At 38.5% G+C, this 26,648-nt stretch overlaps 1 protein-coding gene across 6 annotated transcripts in view; it reads right to left on the bottom strand.

Moving 5' to 3' along the window:
* LOC131941173 (uncharacterized) overlaps positions 1-26,648 on the bottom strand; it is a 30,762-nt gene that overhangs the window by 930 nt on the left and 3,184 nt on the right. Inside the window, exons 3-7 of one of the 6 annotated variants that reach the window (XM_059300184.1) lie at positions 26,070-26,209; positions 23,368-23,398; positions 2,147-2,334; positions 909-1,096; positions 297-333 (exon numbers count right to left, since the gene is read on the bottom strand). In XM_059300184.1, the coding sequence (XP_059156167.1) occupies positions 297-333; positions 909-1,096; positions 2,147-2,318 (397 nt within the window). In that variant the 5' untranslated portion in view covers positions 2,319-2,334; positions 23,368-23,398; positions 26,070-26,209. Of the gene's footprint in view, positions 1-296; positions 334-908; positions 1,097-1,631; positions 1,785-2,146; positions 2,335-5,541; positions 5,655-8,189; positions 8,261-9,096; positions 9,329-23,367; positions 23,399-26,069; positions 26,210-26,648 lie in introns of those variants that run through there. The other 5 variants (XM_059300189.1, XM_059300187.1, XM_059300183.1 and 2 more) reach the window with 5 other exon arrangements.

Raw genomic sequence — 26,648 nt, 5'->3', positions numbered from 1 at the left:
TTATATGGATTGCGTACATTGTCTACAACAGCTGATTAGGGGGTAGGAAATGTATAATTTTGGTGTATAGTGTTAACTGTGGTCCTATCATATTTAACTCACTACTGATTAGCAAAGTTACATAGATTATAAATGAAAGGCTCATCCCTTAAGAGAAAGCTTTAAGTGTATCAAATGTGTGCACACAATAATCAAATTTGGATGGGTTTCATTGTTAGGATTCAAAATTTCAGAACTAATTAAACAGTCTAATTATACTGTATAATGATAAAGCAATAACTTAAACTTGAGTTTACCTGTAAAATAGGATGACGCACCCCAGTTATCAACAATCTGAGAATTTTAATAAATATATCTGAGAAATATGTAGAGTTTATTTAAAAGTAGGTCTAAAATACTAATATTCATTTATATAATAGCCTAAAATTACAAATAAACAAGTATGCCTTATATGTCCTTTAAAATGGGTGATACATAATATATAAAAAAAATTCCTAATAAAACAGTAAATAACATAGTGGGACGGAGTGGTCTAGCGGAAGAGAGCTGGACTGCTAACCTGTAAGTCTCGACTTCGAATCCGGGTCAAGTCAGTAGACCGTCCCTGAGTCCACCCAACTCTGATGGGTACCCAACTCATGTTAGGGAAGGTAAAGGCGGCCGAGGTCACAGAAACAAGTGAACTCTACTTCACTTGCCTCATAGACCGTCCGGTTTGAAAGGGAAACTTTTACTTTACTTTTTAAATAACATAACATTGTTTTATTCAAAGAATTTCCTTAATAAAAAGATTATGTACTCCAGAAACTTACAATTTTTACATGCAACTATTAATCAAAAGCAAGCAACTCAATACAAATTTAATGAAGATAACACATAAAAATATTTATAGCCTTTAGTATTCTTACCTCTTCTTCATCAGCTAAACGCTGTAACATAATTGCTTGCAACACAAAGCACAAGCAGGTATTAGACGTATGTAGCTTTTGGTGAAGATACGAAAAGGGTGATTCCAATTTCAATAGCACCTTTTCTATATCTGTCACATTAACGCTTTTACCACAGCAAAATAGAAACAGCTTATCTGGCTGAAAAGCTGAAAAAAATGTTAGGTTTACTATTTATGTGTAGGCCTATAGGCCCATTTAAATTAATTACATCTAGGACTATATTGGTGTGTCTATCTGCATGCACACACATAAACATATATAAATATATTTAAAGACCTATATATATAAATAAATATGGACATATAGGCCCTATATATACATAATATATAATACATATACATTATATACATATACATAAACATATGTATATATATGTATATATAGACCTATATATATATATATATAAATAAATAAGTATAGACATATGTTATAGGCCCTATATATACATTATATATATTCATATACATTATATACTTATATATAAGTATATGTATATACATATGTGTATATATATGTATATATGTATATATATACATACATATATATATATATATATATATATATATATATATATATATATATATATATATATATATATATATATATATATATATATATATATATATATATATATATATATATAGGAATTATATATGCCTACATAAGAAAATCATAAATTACCTTCTTCATGTTGCTCTATGCACATCTGACTATCACAACCCCACCTTAAGTCCTAAACGCAAGACCTCATGACACAAGCCAGTATTGAGGTTTTTTCAGGCTTTTGTAACCTGGACTGATATTCGCTCACATTTCCATCACTACAAAACTAAGCTTTAGAAAAACATAGGGCTATATTTTACTAGGTAGTTTAACTGTTTTTCCCCGTGTCAGTTAATAAATATGTACTATCATGTAGGCCAGTGGCGTAGGCAGGGGGGGGGTTAGGTGGGTCATAAACCCCCCCCCCCCCCATAGACCCCTCGGTATATATATATATAAAGTATGAGAGGGGGTGCAAATCGAAATTTTGTCCCGGGGTAAAAATTGGAACCCCCCCCCCCCTTGAGACGATCCTGGCTACGCCACTGATGTAGGCCTACACGTTTAAAGATTATTAGCACTAGCTAATGATAAAATTACTTACAAGTTAGTAATTTAAATATAGATCTATTATCTAAACTTAAATTACTTACCGTCGTAATAAAAGCCTTGATCTGCAAGCTTTTTAATATACGCGCGTATTATAGCGCTATACGATTCATTTACGAGCGTAAAAGAACGTAATCGATTACTAGGTCGAATAAATCCTGTATAAGCGATACTTCGACTTGTAGCCACTATGGGTGGCAGCTTTGAAGCAGCCATTTTAAATTAATTCTTCCTGTGGAAACATAGGAAGAAAATTGTCAGGCAAAGATAATCAAAGACAAGAATTGAGATACATACAACTATTTAATTAAATGGACAGAACACTTCGTAAAACTTTTAAAGGGGAGTCATCCATAAATGACGTCACGGTTTTTTGGGACGATTTTTACCTACCCCTCCCCACCGTCATACATTGTCACGAAAAGCCACCCCCCCCCTAAAATGACGTCACATCACCTCAGCTTACATCCCTCCTTCACATTTGCAGGTTAATTTCTTTTAACACATTGCTTACTTTCTAAAAATGTGACTGACCGGTCAACATTGAGTGTATTAATGATCTTCTATTACAATTTACAAAAGAAAAAAAAATTACGTTTCCAAAAAGCAAAATAATGGCCAAAATTCAGATTTTAACGTTGTCCTTTTTAAAAGCACATCAGACACATTAGACACACTAGACACACTAGACACACCAGACACACCAGACACATGAGACATACTAGACACACCAGACACATGAGACACACTAGACACACCAGACACATGCGACACACTAGACATACCAGACACATGAGACACACTAGACACATCAGACACACCAGACATACAAGACGCACCAGACACATGAGACACACCAGACACACTATACACATCAGACGCACCAGATACATTAGACATAACACACACACCAGACACATAAGACACACAAGACACATCAGACACACCAGACATATTAGACACACCAGACACACTAGACATATGAGACACATCAGACACACTAGACACATATGACATACCAGACGCACCAGACACATAAGACACACAAGACACACTAGTTACACTAGACACATCAGACACATGAGACACACCAGACACATGAGACACACCAGAAACATGAGACACACCAGACGCCTTAAACACACCAGACACACTAGACACATATGACACACTAGACACAACAGACACACTAGACACACCAGACACACTAGACACACCAGACACAAGAGACACACTAGACACACCAGACACATCAGACACACCAGACATACTAGACACATCAGACACACCAGACACACTAGACACATCAGACACACCAGACACACTAGACACACCAGACACATGAGACACACCAGAAACATGAGACACACCAGACGCCTTAAACACACCAGACACACTAGACACATATGACACACCAGACACACCAGACACATTAGACATATTAGACACATCAGACACACCAGACATACTAGACACACTAGACACATCAGACACACCAGACATACTAGACACATCAGACACACCAGACACACTAGACACATCAGACACACCAGACACAAGAGACACAAGAGACACACTAGACACACCAGACACATGAGACACACCAGAAACATGAGACACACCAGACGCCTTAAACACACCAGACACACTAGACACATATGACACACCAGACACATCAGACACACCAGACATACTAGACACACCAGACACACTAGACACATCAGACACACCAGACACACCAGACACACCAGACACATTAGACATATTAGACACATCAGACACACCAGACATACTAGACACACCAGACACACTAGACACATCAGACACACCAGACATACTAGACACATCAGACACACCAGACATACTAGACATACCAGACACACTAGACACATCAGACACACTAGACACACCAGACACACTAGACACATCAGACACACCAGACATACCAGACACACCAGACACATCAGACACACCAGACACACTAGACACACCAGACACATTAGACATATTAGACACATCAGACACACCAGACATACTAGACATACCAGACACACTAGACACATCAGACACACCAGACACACTAGACACATCAGACACATCAGACACACCAGACACATCAGACACACCAGACACACCAGACACACTAGACACATCAGACACACCAGACACACTAGACACACCAGACATATTAGACACATCAGACACACCAGACATACTAGACATACCAGACACATCAGACACACCAGACACACTAGACACATCAGACACACCAGACATACCAGACACACCAGACACATCAGACACACTAGACACACCAGACACATTAGACATATTAGACATATCAGACACACCAGACATACTAGACATACCAGACACATCAGACACACCAGACATACTAGACACACCAGACACACTAGACACACCAGACACATTAGACACACCAGACACACTAGACACACCAGACAAACCAGACACATTAGACATATTAGACACACCAGACACATCAAACACACCAGACACATCAGATAAACTAGACACACCAGACAAACTAGACACACCAGACACATTAGACACAGCAGACACATCATACGCACATAACTGACATAATAATGCAATGTGTAATAATGTAAAAGTGTGACTTAACACCATCTGGACCCCCCTCCCCTTTCCCTTATCACACACCATCGCAAAATTACGGACCCCCTCACCCTACGCTTGTGACGTCATTTAAGGACGACCCCTTACCTAAAATACTTTAGACCCCTTTTTACCCCTATAGCATTTAGATAAACCACTCCTGACATATACAATAAATTTAGACCCCCCCCCCTCCCCTGCCTCAATTTTCACATTGACCAAGATAAAACTTAGTTCGGCAAAAAGAAACAATTGTAAAACATAAATATTTAGTTGTATATTTAGTTGTAAAACAGAAAGTGTGAACTTGTGGTGTCTACTTGTGGTGCCCACTTCTTATTGGCTGATATTTAGAAACAACAATAAAAAACATTCAACACTTTTACAACAGTGTTGTAAAACGTTGCTGTGCACTCTACCACCCATTAAAGATTCAGCCTTAACCCAAATACAATAATGATAAAACACATTTACACTTAGATCTAGATCAATATTGTAAAGTGATTAACACCCTTTACGCATATTTCTATACTCCGTTATGATAAACCACCTTTATACATATAGAAGGCTATATATATATATCGTAATCACAAACCACCTTTACACCTAATCTATGTACGGGAGTGATAAGCCATACGCCTAAATATGTATATCGTAATGATAAACCACTTTTACAACTATATATATATATATATATATATATATATATATATATATATATATATAGATCTATATATATGTTAGTTTTATTGACTTGAACATATATCACACACATACATATATAAATTAACGATGATAATACCTTCTAGGAAATCTCTAAATACTAAGAAATAGATAGCTGGTTGAAAAAAAAATCAATTCATTTTCCTTTATAAATTGCTATTTTAAAATAAAATTTATAGTAGGCTAATTAAAACAACGATTAAGTCTACACAAATCTCATTTTTAAATCCAAAGCGATACATTTCTGTCTATGGCTATTGTTTTCAATGTAAAAACGTTCTCGTAAGTTTAAAAAGCATAAAAATAGCTTAGCGAATTTCCGATAGAAGCTTCGAGAAGTTATCCTGATAACAGGCCAACTCGGGTTTTCCTTTAGGCCAATTGATCCCTATAATAACCCGTTTAATAATGCACTAATCGCCACTCCTCCTCCAATCATTTTGCAAAACTACTGTTTATATATATTTAGTGTATATATATATATATATATATATATATATATATATATAATACATATAACTTTATATAACTATATATATACATACATATATATATATATATATATATATATATATATATATATATATATATATATATATATATATATATAGGTATATAATTAATACATATAACTATATATAACTATATATATATATATATATATATATATATATATATATATATATATATATATATAGCCTATACATATATATAGTCTATATATATTTATTTATTAATATACACACACTTGTGTTTGATATGCGTCGTGAAATGTAGTTTTTCAACTTTTTACATAGGTTTTGTTAATAATATAAAATAGATGTCTCTGGACATACGACTACTCATCTCTGCATGATTCAGAATCTCCCCTTTAGAACATTTCTGTCACGTGGTGAAGCTTTGTGGGAATAACAACAGGCAGTGGTGTAGCGAGGGGGAGGGCTGGGGTGCGGACCGCACCGGGTGACACCATTTAGGGGGGTTACACCAAGGCAAAAAAATAGAAAAATATATAGAGAAAAATGATAATTTCACTTAATTTAGTGATTAATTCGAGTGATAAAAAGTCTTTTAAGAGCAAATTTGACAAATCCCGACAAGGGTGGAGGGGGGGGGGGTGCAAATCGATCGAAAGTTTGAAAGTTTGTCCTCGAGCGCCGGGAAGGGTCGCTACGCCTCAGGGGGGGGGGGGGGGTGACACACCGGGTGACACCCGACCTACGCCACTAGCAACAGGAAATGGATCGCCTCATTTATTTGGACAATTTGAGCTGTTTTGTCTTCCAACAATTAGAATGTGTACTGTTGTTTCTTTCATCGCACACACTACCGTATATTACCGTAGCTGTGAGCCCAATGGCCCCAGTAAACAGCTGAATATGGGGCCAAGGAAGTCGTGGATTTAAACACGAGAGGCTTAATTAAGCGGCTCAATGCGCGACTATTCAAAGAATAATTTTGGTAGCTAATACGTTTTTTTACAGAGGCTCCAGCAGACAGATTGACATACAGAGCTATGTAGATACCGTAATCCCACATAACAGCAGTATTCATCATCTTTTCTTGTTCGTGCCCAAGACGAATGGGGTAGATGAAGTAGAGTTCATGTGTTTCAGACACCTCGGCATACAGGAGGATAATGTGGTCAGAACTATGCCCAGCCGCCTTGGCTTTCCATAACGTTAGGTGCCCATCAAAGCTCAGGTACATTATACTGACTTGAACCCAGATTCGAACTCGAGACTTAGGGTTAGCAGTCTAAAGCAGTACCGTTAGGCTACCCCTTACTACCCGATTAGATTTATAGATATGTTCTACGCTAGGCAAATACCATACGAACTTGAATAGGACAACTAGAAATCTTTGTAGATGTGTATGCGGGGGGGGGGGGGTGAGGTTTAAGATGTTGGATGCCCCCCCCCCCCTTCCAGCATCACTCCATACTATTACTTGTGTCGAATGATAAACCATTACATGTGGGGGAGGGGGGGAGGAGGGGGAGGGGGAAAGGGTAGGGGTACAATTTTATAACATTTTAACAAGAAATAATAAAATAAATAAAAAAACAACATAGAAGGTCCTTTTTACAAAATATAAGTAAAGATGCATTAATAACTGGTCTTGTTTGGAGTTTCAGAAAATATTGAGAGAGGGTACCGGGTGGGAGAGGGGGCGGGGCGAGAGGGGGTGGGGGGCTAATCCTTCATGACTCTCCCAAGACATTGAGGAAGGTGTTATTGTGTAAATCTTATTCTTTAGTTGTTGTTTTCTTCAATTAAGTATTTTTGGCGAAAATGAACACATCCACCCTCGCACTCACACACACACACACAAACAAATACACATTACTATGTATAAGCCGTTTAAATTCATTCATATAAATATAAACAAATACAGACACACACACACACACACACACACACACACACACACACACATATATATATATATATATATATATATATATATATATATATATATATATATATATATATATATATATATATATATATATATATATATATATAAACAGCTGTGAAGCAAACAGACTAGCGCACTCATATCCTACGTTCATTTATTCATTGATAAGGTAACCGCGACGGACATGATCGACAACGCTGAACTCAAATAACAAACTAATTATTTAATGAGACTCAGCGGGAAATGATACTAACTACCAGCCGAAGAGTTAAGCAGACGGCTGATCTAAAATTAACCAACACTCACGCTTGAGTTGTGGTGAGTGCCTCACACGTCAGGTCAATGTCTGTCGCCAGCACCGTCTGAGCAGATTTTATTTTCTAGAAATAGTCGTCTGCAGAAGGCCTAACCCACCACTGCGCATGTGCGTTAAACGAATTGAAAATTCCCCCAGGCGAAATCTTATTATTTAATACTATTTTTCCGACAAGGGAAAAAAAAACAATAATCATAATACAATAATCTAGTATTGAAAATAAATCAACTATTATGAAGTTTGTAATTAATTTTTTTTTTCAATTTTAACGAAGATTAAGTAGGTCATAAATAAATCACACACTAGATTATTTTAACTGATGATTTCATTTCCTCTTCACTGGGCCTGAAATTTATCCTCCAAAAATTTAATTTCTTCAGATTTTGGTTTGATTTTAGAAATGTACACTTTATTGAGTAAAATTGAAATAGCACATCAACACACGATCCAGGATGCGTACAAATAAAACCAGTGTTTCTTCCAGACTTTTTTCTCCGGGGGGGGCACTTGAAATTTTCGGGGGGGGGGGGCGGTAAACTTTCTTCGGGGGGGGGGGGGGGCGGACACTGTTAAAAGTATATATTTTCTATATAAATTCTATAAATTTCATTTCGTTCGGGGGGGGGGGGGGGCGGTAAAAAATTTCGGGGAGGGGGGGGGGCTTTGCCCCCCCCCCCACCCCCGAAGAGATGCCTGGAAGAAACTCTGAATAAAACGACAGAATGCGTTACTCAGTTACAACTCACAGCAACATAGTAACATCAGTTTTAAAAAAATTTGTCCCGATTGTCAGTCGCTGAAGATTTTTTTATCACTTTATCTACACTCTATTTATACATAGATCTTTCTAGATAGACATTTTAATAATAATTATAAAAAACAACAACAAAAGCCTACCTTTATTAAACTGTTTTATCTATATTCCACCATCAATAGACAATATTATAGATATAGAAATATCACACTTTATATTAAATCTCTTTGAAACACATAAATCCCAAGGAGTAAGTGGTAGGTGCACCATAGGAAACAGAAGCAAATATGGCGGCTATTTTCTAGAATTAACTAAAACGAAAGCAGTTTTCTTGCAACGTTAGTTTCATTTTGCAGTGTGTTGCAGTTATACGGGGTGTCGTAAGTAGATAGATCTAGATATCTCTATATTAACAGGCAGAACTTTATAGTGTTTAAGACAGTTTCGTTGTCAGTTCTGGGTGCAGGGCGGGGGCGTTGTCAAGTTTTTAGTGTAATGGGCAGGGGTTTTGCCAGATTTTTAGTTTATGGTACAGGGGCTTTGCCGAGTTTTTAGTGTATGGGTCAGGGGTCGTTGCTAGGTTTTGTACGGTAAAGTGACGTTGCTAGGTTTTGGGTGTACTGGTCAGTGACGTTGCTAGGTTTTGGGTGTACGGGTCAGTGACGTTGGTAGGTTTTGGGTGTACGGGTCAGTGACGTTGGTAGGTTTTGGGTAAGGGTCAGTGATGTTGGTAGGTTTTGGGTAAGGGTCAGTGATGTTGGTAGGTTTTGGGTAAGGGTCAGTGATGTTGGTAGGTTTTGGGTGTACGGGTCAGTGACGTTGGTAGGTTTTGTGTGTGCGGGTCAGTGACGTTGGTAGGTTTTGGGTAAGGGTCAGTGATGTTGGTAGGTTTTGTGTACGGGACAGTGACATTTGTAGGTTTTGTGTGTAATGTTGCCAAGGTACCGGAGAGCCGTGAGTATATCATTATCAAATGGTCTTAAACCTACAACTATTTAAACAATAATTACACCGACGAATTAAATTTTCAGCCCTCTAACATTTATACTTCTATTCTGTAAAAATTACCTAACACATTTACTTCTATTCTGTAAAAATTAAAATACAAATTTTAAAACATTGACACTCAAGTCGCAAATTGTACTAATCTAATATTTAACACACATGTCATTTTAATAGATTATAAAACACGTATTCGATGGCTAAAATAAGTTTTAAAACGGTACTAACACCAAGGCGTTACAGAAAAATAATTAACTAAAAATTCCACTCTTACCAATGTCACGAAAGAAATTGTGTTTAACACCTTTGAGAGAAACAATTTTTAAATAATAAGCTGACGACGCTGACCTCACGACAAAGGTCACCCGAAAAAAATGCAGATCCGGTATAAATGTGACTCCAATTCCGTGAAAACTTTGTCTTAATGCGTAGAACACAGTCGTGTAGTACGAGTCCAGTCATAACACAGAGATAATTTTTTTCTTCTTCAATTATTGAAGTGTTTAATTTTTTAATAAAAAAAAAAAGGAGTAACTAATAATGAACAGCCACTTCTCCCTGCGTGTGTGTGTGTGTGTGTCTGTGTGTGAGAGCAGGTGTTTTGTTGATTTATTTTGTATTATTGTATTGTGTGCTAATCGGTGCGTGACTGTTGTACTGGACAGCGGCTACTGGGCTTAACTTCCGGCGAGTCAAGGGGTATATAAGGCCGTGTGGCCACTGGCATTGGCCCCTTTTATCTTATAGCCAGAATGTAGATCTGGTCAGTTTCTCTGTGGGCGCTTGGCGCACCTCGTGCATAGAGTAGGTTGCATTTGCAACTTGGCTGGGTGTTTTGTATGTGTTGTTTTGTATGTATTTTTTTGTATGTACTGTTTTGTATGTATTGTTCAGTTCGATGTTGTGTTTGTATGACACGTGTGTTTGGTGCGGATATTAGAAGGCGCTTCGATATAAAGGTTGTCTATGTGTCAGAAACGGTGGCCGGAAAGAACCGCAACGGAAAAAAGCGCAACGGAAAAAAGCGCAAAACAAAAAGCGCAACGGAAAAAAACGCACACGGAAAAAAGCGCAAAGAGAAAAAAAGCGCACACAGAAAAAAGCGCAAAGAGAAAAAAGCGCAAACGGAAAAAAGCGCAAAGAGAAAAAAGCGCACACAGAAAAAAGCGCAAACAGAAAAAAGCGCAAACGGAAAAAAGCGCAAAGAGAAAAAAGCGCACACGGAAAAAAGCGCAAAGAGAAAAAAGCTCAAACAGAAAAAAGCGCAAAGAGAAAAAAGCGCACACAGAAAAAAGCGCAAACAGAAAAAAGCGCAAACGGAAAAAAGCGCAAAGAGAAAAAAGCGCACACGGAAAAAAGCGCAAACAGAATAAAGCGCACACGGAAAAAAGCGCAAACGGAAAAAAGCGCAAACGGAAAAAAGCGCAAACGGAAAAAAGCGCAAACAGAAAAAAGCGCAAACGGAAAAAAGCGCAAACAGAAAAAAGCGCACACAGAAAAAAGCGCAAACAGAAAAAAGCGCAAACGGAAAAAAGCGCAAACAGAAAAAAGCGCACACAGAAAAAAGCGCAAACAGAAACAGAAAAATGCGCAACCAGAAAAAAACACAACGAAAAATGTGCAAAAGAGAAATTTAGCACAAAGACCATATGGACTAGATGACACATTTATACATGACTGTTAGGGCTGCTGTGAGAGTGTCGTGTTTGATCACGTGATATACTACCATTTAAAGCGTACCACTACCATCTGCATTCCCATCACCACGATACAGGCGATAATCACTTCACACAATGCCTATTCTTTTCTTGGTCAATAATTATTCAACTACTATTCTCGTATAAACATAAAACTATCGACATTACACGAAGTATCTTTCACATTCTCCCTAGTCCGAACTACCTAGCTTGCATACCTTTCTTCTTCTTCTTCTTCGTTCTTAATTATTAGTGTTGGGAGGGATCGAGCCTTATCTGCCAGAGGGTTTGAACTCGAGACTTTTTTCGAATTTATCAACCATGAGCTTTTGCCGACTCGACCTTGCTTCCATCACAATTAAGGATTACGTGTCAACTGGTTATGCGCCATTGAGGCCATTGACTCCGATTTCAGCCTGCTTTTCTTTTTGGATTTGCTTCCATAGCCTTTGTCCAACCAAGAACAAACTACAAGGCAGTAGTTGTTTGATTTTGGAGTTGAAAACATGTAAACAAAAGGGACGCTACTCTAAATCTATGCGAATACTTATATGCATTACCCTTCAAACAAAAGTCTTTTTTAGTTTTATTGAGATTAAAGAATGTAAATAAATAGTATACGCAATTCTGTAGAATAGGAACGATTGGGAGGGAAGTGACATTTAGCGCAGGAAATTTAGAGGTTAGGTAGGGTATAATAAATGGTGGGGTTAGGAAAGTTAAGGGGTCCATTCTCTAATAGGCAGTCTATGTCTCTTTCGTACTTTCGTGTTGGTTTATTGTCGAACCTGTCCTCACCTCACATCACAACAGTTGGGTGACGCTTACCGTGTAATGTTAAAATAAATAGCATGTAATTGAGTTAGTTCGAAGTGAGTTTTCATACAAGCCCAACGCACTAATTAAGGTTGTCGCAAAATGTAACATATATGTAACATATGTCAATGATGTCAATGAATTTTCATTAAAAAAAAAGATGTCTAGTACAGTTTACGAAACTTACGAACTTCGCCGATACTTTTTTGGTGGGTAGTTTGGTAAGTATGTAGGCGGGTAAGTGGGTAGGTGGGTAGTAGGTAGGTAGGTAGGTGCGTCATGATGTGAAAAAAATATTAAATACAAAATTGTTATTTTGGTGCGAATGAATGTTGTTACGAGAGATATGACGAATGCATGTTTGATGACGCGGATGAAAGAGAGTGAAGTTTTGCCATAGGAACGGGTTGTTATGGTATGCAAGCTAGGTAGTTCGGACTAGGGAGAATGTGAAAGATACTTCGTGTAATGTCGATAGTTTTATGTTTATACGAGAATAGTAGTTGAATAATTATTGACCAAGAAAAGAATAGGCATTGTGTGAAGTGATTATCGCCTGTTTCGTGGTGATGGGAATGCAGATGGTAGTGGTACGCTTTAAATGGTAGTAGATCACGTGATCAAACACGACACTCTCACAGCAGCCCTAACAATCATGTATAAATGTGTCATCTAGTCCATATGGTCTTTGTGCTAAATTTCTCTTTTGCACATTTTTCGTTGTGTTTTTTTCTGGTTGCGCATTTTTCTGTTTCTGTTTGCGCTTTTTTCCGTTTGCGCTTTTTTCTGTGTGCGCTTTTTTCTGTTTGCGCTTTTTTCCGTTTGCGCTTTTTTCTGTTTGCGCTTTTTTCTGTGTGCGCTTTTTTCTGTTTGCGCTTTTTTCCGTTTGCGCTTTTTTCTGTTTGCGCTTTTTTCCGTTTGCGCTTTTTTCCGTGTGCGCTTTATTCTGTTTGCGCTTTTTTCCGTTTGCGCTTTTTTCTCTTTGCGCTTTTTTCCGTTTGCGCTTTTTTCTGTTTGCGCTTTTTTCTGTGTGCGCTTTTTTCTCTTTGCGCTTTTTTCTGTTTGCGCTTTTTTCTCTTTGCGCTTTTTTCCGTTTGCGCTTTTTTCTGTTTGCGCTTTTTTCTGTGTGCGCTTTTTTCTCTTTGCGCTTTTTTCCGTTTGCGCTTTTTTCTCTTTGCGCTTTTTTCTGTGTGCGCTTTTTTCTCTTTGCGCTTTTTTCCGTGTGCGCTTTTTTTCCGTTGCGCTTTTTGATTTGCGCTTTTTTCCGTTGCGCTTTTTTCCGTTGCGGTTCTTTCTGGGAACCGTCAGAAACCTCGACGCTCATCAAATGCGAAGGTCCCGTACGTGACTCAGACGTCAAGTTTTCACTTACCCCACTCTTTGTCCAACAGCTCAGTTCCTGAATCGGGGAACTTAACATGCCAATTCCAAGGCCGCTTCTTCTTTTGTGTGTATTAGAGTACAGAGATAGAAGAAATGCAGTAATTAGCATAGACGAAAACATGCAACTTTAGACACTAGTTTTTTTGTCGTTCATTCATCGTCGGCGTCACGATGTTTACTTCACACCACAAAGTCAGCCGACACATAAAATACCGCCCCCACCCCCCTAAGAGATGCCTGGAATAAAATCTGGTGACATCATGTATGAATAAAATCTTAGAAAATGAGTTGTTTTAAACACAAAAAGTTACTTGGGTCAGTGTTCGTCTTAGTGTGGATGGGTTTGTGGTCGAATCCCTTAACACCCATTTTTAAAGAAACAATATTTAAATGAATTCGATAATTAGTATAAAAACACTTTAAACAGTAATACACTCAAAATTAGTATAAATACTTTAAACAGTAATACACTCAAAATTAGTATACAAATATTTAAACAGTAATACACTCAAAATTAGTATAAAAATACTTTATACAGTACTACACTCAATAACACAATAAAAGGGAGATAATTTTATTTCCTCAGGGAATAGACAGTAAGTAGTGTATAAAATGAACCAACGCTCGTTTTTTATTTCCTGGTTGAAGTAGTCCACACCCGGCACAGTGAAGAGAGTCCTAGGAGAACTGTGACAGCTGGCCAAAGCCCCGGGGCCTACACAACAGCATGTCTGGCATATTGCCAGTCTCATCAAACCAGTTTTTGAACTTCTAATTTTCTCCTGCGCTGAGTGAGCGATGACAGATTTTAAAAAAAAAACCTCACCGGTTAGATTCCCCAGCCGCTACCAGAGTTTCTTTCAGTCATCTCTGGGTGGGAGGAGGGGGAAGGGTGTCACCACCGGAGCACGTCTACCCCCCCCCCCCTTCCCGGAGAAAAAAGTCTGAAAGAAAAACTGGCGGCTACAGCAGTTAGAAACTACGTGCGTGATCAAAAATTCTCTCGCGCACTTTCAACATTGCTACAGAGACAAGAAGTAGAAAAAAAAAAATTCAGGACAGAAAAGTCTAGAAGGTGGCTATTATTGGTTTACGTTCCATTGGGAGTTTTTTTTTTTTAAACAAGGCGAAGACGGAGACGGTTTAGTTATACCTGATGAGCGGTCAACGCTGATTTTTAAAACATTGATAGGAATTTCCTCATTTATTAAAACAAAAATTTTCCTTTTTTAGTTGTATAGTATAAAACATAATTTCAAACACAAACATACACTTCCTCTATATTATGCTTTGAATACTTAAAGAAAAACCTATGTTAGTATTTCGAACTTTTTTGTAAATTTAAAGCACAATACATTACAAGCCTGGTTTGAAAGAAAGGAAAAAAAAACCCATTTCGGCCAGATTAAGTTGACCATCATGTACAGCTTGCAGTTGCAGGTTTTTGGTCGAGCTTGCCGGAAGTAGTGTATGCTTTCAGATCCCCGGCTGGTCATAGGTGTCGTAGATTCAATTGAATGACCTCAGGCTCTAGGGGTGGGGGGAAGGGGTGTAGTATTCTATCTTGATAATAATTTGTTTTTTTTCTGTACTAAATAAAGTTGTATGCGGAAATGGGCACATCCTAGCCCCCACTCCATCCGTCATATACCTATACCCAGTGGCGTAGTGAGGTCGGGTGTCACCCGGTGCGGCACTTAATGGTGTCACCCCCCCCCAGAGGCGTAACGACCCTTCCCGAGGACAACCTTTCAAATTTTCGATTTGCACCCCCCCCCCCCCCCTCAAGTTTTCGATTTGCACCCCCCTTCAAGTTTTTCTCTATATATTTTGCTATTTTTTGCCTTGGTGTCACCCCCCTAAATGGTGTCACCCGGTGCGGTCCGCACCCCCCGCCCCCCCTCGCTACGCCCCTGCCTATACCCCACTCAAAGACCCCAATTATTCCCGCTCTCCCATGGCCCAACCTACCCTCCCCCCTCCCTAACTATACCCTACCCCTACCCAATCCCCTCCCTTCTTACCCCCAATTCCCCTACCTATATCCCTCTACCTTACCCATCCCTCCATCCCGTGCTCGTATATTAAAAAAAAAAACAACCCCTTCCCCCTACCTATACCCCTCTTCTATCCCCTTATACCCCACCCCTACCTATTATAGTACATTATCTCTGGTGCTTGACGGTTGTGACCAGTTCAATCTAGATTATGGGGGTTTACCGTATTTTTGTCATACTGGATATTCCCGTATTTACAAAAAAAAAAACAATATTGACACATTTCTCTTTTTATTATGTCGTTTAAACGCTAGGCCTACATAAAAAAAGGTCTATTTGGCAATCACTCGTGCTGAACGATCAAGAAAAGAAATCGTGATCTAAATTTTGATTTTATTATCTTAAAAAATGCAGCAACTCAAGCATGAACAATAAAGGATTATATCACAGCTGTAGAATTAAATATCGCTGATCAGATCACACGATCTCTAAGCGTGGTGTTGATAAACACGTCACGCCTCACGAGGTCGGGGTCACGCATCGATTCGTTACTTGTCGTTAGTTTCCGCCAGTTTTTTTTCTCCTATGGAATTTTTATTTAAGGTTGACATTAGAAACAATATATTACCTGACCATATTTGGAAATACAGTTGGAAAGGGAATTTCTCCGACAAGCCAACTGACCATATATGGTAGCCAAGCAGGAGAAGGGAGGAAGGGGAGTTGCTTTCTCCGACCAGCTTCTGTTGTTTACTACGGTTGCATGTGATTGTGCAATCATGGGCAACTCCCTTAAAAGCTAGCGGATACATACAGGAAGAAAAAACAAACTCGGATGTTTTAATATTTTAATGCACTGTACAATCATTTAGACAAGATGATTGCCGTCTGATTTTATAATATACAATTAGATTAAAATTTAGCATCGGTATATAGGCTAAATAAATCAATATTTAAAGTAAATAAGTCATTAAAATATACATCTAATTTGGCTGGTATTTACAATATTTAATGCATAAAATATCTTGGCTGCTATTTACAATATTTAATGCATGGCATATCTTGGCTGCTATTTACAATATTTAATGCATAAAATATCTTGGCTGTACAATATTTAAAGCATAAAATAACATGGCTGCTATTTACAATATTTAAGGCATACAATTGTGGGTGACACTGGTGCTGTATTTAGACAACTCATTAAATTATACACTGGTCCTTAATTTTAACACTCATTACATAATCTAATCTGGTAAGTACATGAATACAATTAAAAAATGTCATGGTCAATGAAAAATGTAAGAAGCATTCCCAAAAAAGCCGACAGGAAGGAAGTTTTGTGTGGTGGGAAGTGCTGAGGTGAAACTAGAATGGGTAACGGATGTAGTCGAGGCCATTGCTATCTTATAGAATGGGTAACGGATGTAGTCGAGGCCATTGCTATCTTATAGAATGGGTAACGGATGTAGTCGAGGCCATTGTTATCTTATAGAATGGGTAACGGATGTAGTCGAGGCCATTGTTATCTTATAGAATGGGTAACGGATGTAGTCGAGGCCATTGTTATCTTATAGAATGGGAAAAGGATGTGGTCGAGGCCATTGTTCTCTTATAGAATGGGAAATGGTTGTGGTCACAGTTCTCCTGTAGAATGGGAAACGGATGTGGTCAAGGCCACAGTTATCCTGGGACTATAGAATGGGAAATGGATGTGGTCGAGGCCACAGTTATCCTGGGACTATAGAATGGGAAACGGATGTGGTCGAGGCCACAGTTATCCTGGGACTATAGAATGGGAAATGGATGTGGTCGAGGCCACAGTTATCCTGGGACTATAGAATGGGAAACGGATGTGGTCGAGGCCACAGTTATCCTGGGACTATAGAATGGGAAATGGATGTGGTCGAGGCCAGTGTTATCTTATAGAATGGGAAATGCAGTGGCGTAGGCAGGGGGGTTAGGGCGGGTCATAACCCCCCCATAGACCCCTCGGTATATATAAAAAGTATAAGGGGGGGGGGGGGGTGGGGTGCAAATCGAAAGTTTGAGGGGGGGTGCAAACCGAAAGTTTGGGGGGGGGGTGCAAATCAAAAGTTTGAGGGGGGGGGTGCAAAAACGAAAGTTTGAGGGGGAGGGGGTGCAAATCGAAAGTTTGTCCCCGGGTAAAAATTGGAACCCCCCTCCCCCCCTTGAGACGATCCTGGCTACGCCACTGGGGAAATGGTTGTGGTCACAGTTCTCCTGTAGAATGGGAAACGGATGTGGTCGAGGCCACAGTTATCCTGGGACTATAGAATGGGAAATGGATGTGGTCGAGGCCACAGTTATCCTGGGACTATAGAATGGGAAATGGATGTGTTAGAGGCCACAGTTATCCTGGGAATGTAGAACCAGATGGCTACCTGCCCCAACTTTTCCCCGGGATCGTCAAAAGGAATGTAAAGCATTAAGTTTGGTACCGACATCAGATCATTGAGAACGATCAAGATATCAAATCGTTAGACCTTTAATTGTCAAAATAAATTCATTCGGTGATGTGTGTTGTAGCTGGATTTACAAATGAAACAGTCGATTTTTGTACCTATGCAGGCGATAGGTAAGTTAGAAATAAATAGGTGAAAGGAAATAAAGTTTTAAAACTTACAACTTTTGATGTGCTCAGTTGATATTTTAAGGCAGTAACTGGCACACATATTTTGACTAACGTCGTTTGATAGATGACATCAGAAGGATTATATATATATATTAAACATGCCTAGGTCAATAAAAATGAAATACAAATATTAACTACCGCGAATATGTCCTTAGAGTGAATCAAGAAGATGTAGCATGAATGGCGCTAAACTGGACGCCTCAAGGAAAAAGAAAGCAGAGAAGACGCTGCGGCGCAAGGCGGAGAAGCAGCTGACAGAGGCAGGACTGTCATGGGGGACTGCCGAGAAAATTGTCGGATACTGACAAACGTGGAGGGAGCTTTAAGGGGCGACCGCATGTGTCTTGGGTTTTAAAAGGAAAAGATGATATGATAGCGAATATGAATGATACATTTAAACATAAAAACAATATACTAACATTAAGGATTAATATGTTGTTGTACATTAACAAAAGCAGTAAAAGAAACAATTTATTGCGTGCTACTACTTGACAGTATAATTTAAGGGCGTAGCTCCACTATATACACCTCAGAATTCGAACGCCCACTATAAGCATATGAAAGGGCAGCACCCCATTCATTTGCAGCTGTACACTTCACATTTGACTAGGTATGTGATACTTATATAGGTCCATGAACTTCATCGAGAGCAGGCGAGAACCTCCACACTTCATTCATTCAGTACTCACTCAACACAAAGGATCCCCCCACCGCCCACCACACTAGCGCGGTCAATAGAACCATATAACAAGATCAAGGCCTCACAATTTTTCGGTGTTTATCAAGTGATATCATCTTATCCTTCTCTTGTTTTATTTACTTTTTCAGATTGTTCTGATAATGATAAGTTATGCACTTAAGTATTATGGGAAAGCACGCCTTTATTAGGCCGCATGCTGTGAGTTTTTTGTTGTATGGGCGATAACAGATACACACAGGTTAGATATTTCACACTATACTTGGTATTACTTACATATTGCAATATTAGGTAGCTATTGCTCACAATGGCTAAGAATATATGTACAGACCATATATATATATATATATATATATATATATATATATATATACATGCATACGCTTTATATTTAATATATATATTTAATATACACACACACGCACACACACACCCACGGGACACGCCCAATCACGGACACATACACAGGTGCGTGCGCACATACACACACACATACATGACACATATACACACGCGTACACGACACGACACACTTAAACGCACGCACGCATGCACACATGCAGTAGGTTCTGCCTTTAACAACGTCGCGTTCACATTGAGAACATGTATACGGAACTTGACCTACTTAAAACACCGTATTGATTTCCTCGAGTCATAGGTTATATTTAGACTGGACACGTTCTTATGCGTTGGGTATACAATCGCTGCCGTTTTACGAACAAGGTGTTGCTGATTTCATTTTTGAGTGTGTTTAAAAAAAACCACCACATGTAATACAGCAATAGAAAGTTTTAGCACGATGGCAAATATCAATCCCAACTTTTCCGAAGTTTCAGAACAATGTTATAAGCCTATTACATTATGATATATATATATATATATATATATATATATATATATATATATATATATATATATATATATATATATATATATATATATATATATATATATATATATATATACATACATATATATATATATATATATATATATATATATATATATATATATATATATATATATATATATATAGGCTATCGATAATAAGCATTTCTATCCTTTGTCTATTTTCATAGTTCTTAATAGAAGCTGCATAAAAGATTGTAGTGCCTTTGTATTTATACTTTTATACTTTTAAAAAATCCCTTAAATAATGATAACACTAGAAACACTCAAAGGCTTATTTAATCTGTGAAATATTTCCTGATAAATGTATCTGCTTTCTATACTTTTGTTCTACAATCTACACCTATGCCGTATACATGTTCTCAGCGCGAACGCGACTTTGTGACGAGATTGTTACTCTCGCATTGCAGACTAGTCCGACCGGACCTCAGGGGAAACCACTACGAGGTCCGCGCCAAACGAAAACGCAATGCGGGTCACACGAGTTCCGCTCTCTTCCGTTGGACCAGTTGAAGGCGGCTGGTATGTTCTCGCCCCACCCTCAAGTCTCCGGAAATCTCGGATTTTGTTGACGAGATTCCACGGCGACGTGAAGATGTGCAAGAATTATTGGCGCGATTTTGTCAGGTCCCCCCCCCACCCTAATTCTACCCCAACCCCCAGACTAATATTAAAAGTATTTAAAATCTTAATGAATTTTTAGAAGCTGTGTACAACTAGATCCAAATTATCCCTTTTTTAATATGTTTATTATCACTTTTGGTATCACTTTTATTGTTACTTTTATTATCACTTTTAATATCACATTTCATTTGTAATAATTATTTTGTGTGATTTCATCTCTACCAACCTTATTTCTATATACCGACATATCTTTGACCCTTGGCGTAACGTTGTATTTCACTAAATAAATTTTAAAATCTGAAACCCTAAACCTACACCCCCTGACAGTGTCGCGCGCATTCACTTGACGATTCGCTTCATTTTCGTGTTTTCGTTTTTAGCCTGACATGGTCACCAATGGCACGTGACCACGTACCATGCCAGGTTATAAAGGGAGGGCACATCTCACACCTCCCTCTATCGCGACTGTTGTTTCCCCAAAATATAGAAACATTAACAATCTGCATAGAATTACAAGTTGGCAAAGAATGCCAAATAATATACAATTCTCGTAAAAAAAAATGAGCTTTGGGTCATAAAAAATGAACGCCAAAGCTCACAAATTAACGAGAATACAGTAGGCCCACTATAGTGAATTATCTACAGGTGAGTAATTTTAAAGCAAATGTCCTTCCCACAAGACAAGCACTGCAGAGTTTCTTCACTGTGGGGGAATTTTCGGTGGACTTGTATGAAATCACCGTGAACGTTGTGAGTTATATCTGTGATAGCCTCAAAGAAAAGCTTATCACACATTCGGAAGTGTTGGTGGTTTGGGCAGCATTCGAGTTGAATCTGTATTATTTGACTACCACAGTCTGTGGAACACAAAGACATAACTATGTTCACACAGGCGTGGGTATACGGTACGTGGATTTAAAAAACTATTTCGGGTAAGTGGTTAAATCAATTTTTAAAAACTCGATGTGCCGGGTTTAATAAATATTATAATAACTTTATAGAATTGAAATAAATAAAAAAATGCATTGTTTATTTAAACATATTGCTTTTTTGTTTATTGGGAACAGGTTTCAGTTTGAATTATTTAATTAAGCCTAAAATATTTATAAAAGGCGGGCCTACGTTAGCAATTAAAAATAATTAAACGTTTTATTGGAGATGCTATGCGAAAACAAAACAAGCTAGAATTCCGACTCGGATCAGCAATTTTCGCACACTTAGTTAAAATGTAAAAATACCCGTCAGACGTATTAACTTTTTACCCTGCCATTTTCATAATTTTGTCCTTCGTGCATTTTTTTTACTTTCTCGTATATACGAAGTATAGAGAAAGTCTTGTAATCGTGCAAAAAAAATCGAGATTTTTACAAATCTCGACGTTTTACACCTCACTGATACGGAAAAACATAATTTTGCAATCTTGTCCGTATGTCTGTGTGTCTGTCTGTCTGTGTGTGTGTGTGTGTGTGTCCGTGTGTAAACACGATAACTTGAGTACCGTTACAGCTAGGTTGATGAAATTTCATATATAAGTATTTTATCAAAATCGTAGATCCGTATCAACTTTTGAGCGATTTCCGATAACCGGAAGTGGTACTTTTCCTACTTTGAATTTTTCAAAAGCCTATAACTTGAGTACTACTTCAGATAGATAAATGAAATTTCACATGTAAGTAAAAGATCTCATTCTCTACCTTCTGTCAAATTTTGAGTAATTTCCGTTGACCGGAAGTAGTAATTTACGCTACTTCCGATTTCTCAAAAAACTAATGTAAATTTTTAAAGTACTAATAATATTGCGCACTATTATGCACTTTTTTATTCTGCGTTAACTTGGTGTGCAATTAATGTGTCTACGAGATTTTATTCTATTTTTAAAACTTTAAGTATTTAAAATGGATTAAAAATCATGCCTATAGCCCGAGTTCCCATCCCCTGTTATTTTATATAAGAATATTCGAGAAAGTTTAGGGGAGATCACTCCCGGTTTATTTAAAATTTGTGATCTCCGTAATGCGACCTAATTTTTATTACGTTCTCTCTTGTTTTTAGAGCCTACACGAAAAAAAAAACAAAAAAAAAAAAAAACCCATTTGATATTCCATTTCGTCCTGGCCATAGAACCAGACCAAATCTACTTTATTTTATCCTGACAGAGATAGAAAACGTTAAAAAGATTCTAATTCTTAGTGTAAGGAAGTATCTTAAAAAGAAAATATAGATCTGAATATTCGTTGTAATCTTTAAACTCCGTGTTGTTAAAATGTTTGAGCTAAAACTGCAGCTTCGATCCAGTTCATTGGACAAACGTGCTAAAACCCCCAAAGATAGCTTGGCCAAAATAAAAATACCGTTAAAAATTTCTCAAAATTTAACGCATGACTGATGCATGAAAAAAATGAAAACCCATTCAACCTCCACACGAGAAGATGTATTCAATGACACTTGAGTTCGCGTCATTTGAATGGTATTGTGTGGTAGGCAGCACTTCACGGCCCAAGCGTGTTCGTTCCGGAGAAAAATATTCAATTGCGGTAACAATACTTGTTGTGTTTAGTTATTAAGCATTTCCATTGAAACATTTGTAGTGTACTCAAAACATAAAAAAAAATATATTTTATAATGAGTTAAATTACTTGCGGTTGGTGTGTGTTCTTGATCTACATTCTGAAAACAAGGATACAAATGGCAATCAATTTTTATAAATGTAACAATTTTTAGTCATATCAAGAAGTACATCATGATCCTTTTTCTCCGTTCGTGCCCAAGACACATGGGGCAGATGAAGTAGAGTTCATTTTTTTCAGGAACCTCGGCATATAAAGGGATAGTGTGGTCAGCACTATGCCCAGCCGCCTTTGCTTTCCCTAACGTGAGTTAGGTACCCATCAAAGCTGGGTGGACTCAGGGACATTGTACTTAATTGAACCCGGATTCAAACGCGAGACTTTCGGGTTAGCTGCATAATTAAGGAGCACATAAACGGCATAATTCAATCAATACCATGATTCCGCTTCTTTCCATTTTTTGTACCATGGAGTTTTTAATTTTTAATGTTTAATTTTTGTTTTTAGAACGACACATTTTAGGAGATAGTCATTTAATTATTGCGATGGTAAGTTTGTAAATTTAATCAATCCAGCATCTGGTTACAATACTAAATGAATGTAGTTTTGTTACTTCAAATGTAAAACACCAAAATAAAACAATTCTAGACGAATGTACTACTGTAGATAAACTAGACGATTTGTTATAATTTCTGTTCAATCCACAATAGATATTGTTATCATAAAAATGTTATGTCTAAATGACATAGGGGGTTGTTTAGGCCTAACATTTTGTTATATTTTGTTATATGATATAGTCGATTGGATCTGACTTAGATTAAATTTTTTTTTCTATTCACAATGACCTGACTTATCCCATTGATGCCTATGAGGAGCAGTGTTTCTTCCAGACTTTTTTTTATCCGGGGGGGGGGAAGGCACTTGAAATTTTAGGGGGGGGGTGCGGTAGACTTTCTTCGGGGGGGGGGGGGCGGACACTGTTAAAGTATATATTTTCTATATAAATTATATAAATTTCATTTTGTACGGGGGGGGGGGGGGGGTCGGTAGAATTTTTTCGGGGGGTGGGGGGTGGGGGTGGGGGGTGGGGGCGAAGCCCCACCGAAGAGATGCCCGGAAGAAACTCTGATGACGAGCAAATGGCTGCAGATACACTCTCCCATCGAACTCTGTTGTCTGAGCCCACGTAAGCCCAGAAGCCCTTGCTTCTGCTTCTACTGTCATTTCCCAGGGTTAATTCGGTCAGCCTACTTTTCTTTTACCCAGGGAATTCCAGTCTAACTCTTGCTTTGATGATGTTTTCTTTCTCCCTTCTCAGCGTTTTAATTGTTAGTGCTGTTTCATTGTTTTTTATGTTTTGAAATGTATTAACGGAAATGGTAAAAACATTGTAGTTTCGAAATAATATTTTAAGGGAAATACATTTTTTAGATGATTAGAATTTGAGACTCATTGTTTTAATTTCGTTTAGATAACAAGTCAGAATTTGAGACTAATCATCGTCTTGCTCTTCTAATTTTGTGTATAATAGTTAAGTCAGCTGATCAAAATTTTCTACAACAATTAATTTAAAAAAAAATATGGAGCTGATCAGAGGCGTAGCGAGGGGGGGGGGGGCGGGGGGTGCGGACCGCACCGTGTGACACCTTTTAGGGGGGTGACACCAAGGCAAAAAAATAGCAAAATGTATAGAGAATACATTTGAGGGGGTGGGGTGGGGTGCAAATCGAAAGTTTGAGGGGGGGGGGTGCAAATCGAAAGTTTGAGGGAGGGTGCAAATCATCGAAAGTTTGAGATGGGGGGTGCAAATCGAAAGTTTGAGGGGGGGGGTGCAAATCGAAAATTTGTCCCCGGGAAGGGTTCCTACGCCTCTGGGGGGGGGGGGGAGGGGGGGGGTGACACCATTAAGTGTCGCACCGGGGACGCCACTGGAGCTGATCAATACTGTCTGATGTATCTCACCACAAGATAGTGTTTGATGGTTCGACTAGACATTCGATCACTGGAACACTAAGCTGAATGAAATGATTGATTCACATCAACCGATCTTTATTACAGTTCCTAGATACCCACAGCGGTCTTCTTCTTCTTCGTTCTTAATTTTTAGTGTTGGGAGGGATCGTGCCTTATCTGCCAGAGGGTTTGAACTCGAGACTTTTTTCAGATTTATCAACCATGAGCTTTGCCGACTCGACCATGCTTCCATCACAATTAAGGATTCCGTGTCAACTGGTTATGCGCCATTGAGGCCATTGACTCCGATTTCAGCCTGCTTTTTTTTGGATTTGCTTCCATAGCCTTTGTCCAACCCAGTAGCGTACGAGGGGGGGGGGGGGGGGTGGGGGTCGGGGGGGACATATGTCCCCGGGCGCCGACCTTAGGGGGCGCCAAAATGGGTTGGAAAAATAAAATGAAAGGTTGATGGGGGTGCTAATCGAAAGTATGAGGGGGGTGCAAATCGAAATCTTGAGGTGGGGGGGGGGGGGTGCATATCGAAAGGTTTGTGCGCCGGGAAGGGTCGCTACGCCTCTGGTCCAACCAAGAACAAACTACAAGGCAGCAGTTGTTTGATTTTGGAGTTGTCTCTCCTAGAAGAGTGGTGATTCAATCCATTTTTTTAAGATTTAAAAAAAATCCCAATTTATGTTGTATGATATTTCTGTATAACACCCATTACAAGATGTAATGAGTTGAATAATCTCATACTCTCCTCACGTTTTTATATTCGCACTAAATCTATAACAAAAGGTAAATGGATATAACTGAGTTACCTGTGAAAAAATGTAGGCGAACGGACACTGACGGTGTTGAATTCGTGCTTCCGAACACCTATACAAGGAAAGCGTGGGCGGCAAGCTGATTTCTGTCCCACACGCAAAACAGCAGATAGCATCGTCGTCGACGTAATTTCCTAGGGAGAAAGTTTTTTATTTTTGATGTTGTGTGAACAATACAGCAGAGAAACCACCGTATTTATCTCCCCTTTCATTGAACGACAGGACGCTCTTACTTGCTATACGGTATACCTGAATGTGTCCAGTGTTTCTTCCAGACTTTTTTCTTCGGGCGGGGGGGGGGGGGGGCACTTGATATTTTCGGGGGGGGGGCGGACACTTGTAAAAGTATATGTTTTCTATATAAATTCCATTTCGTTCAGGGGAGGGGGTAGACTTTCTTAGGGGGGGGGGGGGGGGGCGAAGAGGTGCCTGGAAGAAACCATGAATGTGTACGACATTAAGGCCTTCATACTTCCGCCCTCCCCCTTCCCTCATCCATATCTTAAAAGTTGTCTTCTAACTATTTTTAATTTAAATTAAAAATAAAATAACATGAACAAAAAAAGTTTAAAA

Source organism: Physella acuta, unplaced genomic scaffold, assembly GCF_028476545.2.
Source record: "Physella acuta isolate Inbredline_101_S28 unplaced genomic scaffold, ASM2847654v3 ptg000351l, whole genome shotgun sequence".
NCBI lineage: Eukaryota > Metazoa > Mollusca > Gastropoda > Physidae > Physella > Physella acuta.
Note: the sequence above shows the minus strand (reverse complement) of the source record. Positions and strands in the feature narration are given on the sequence as shown.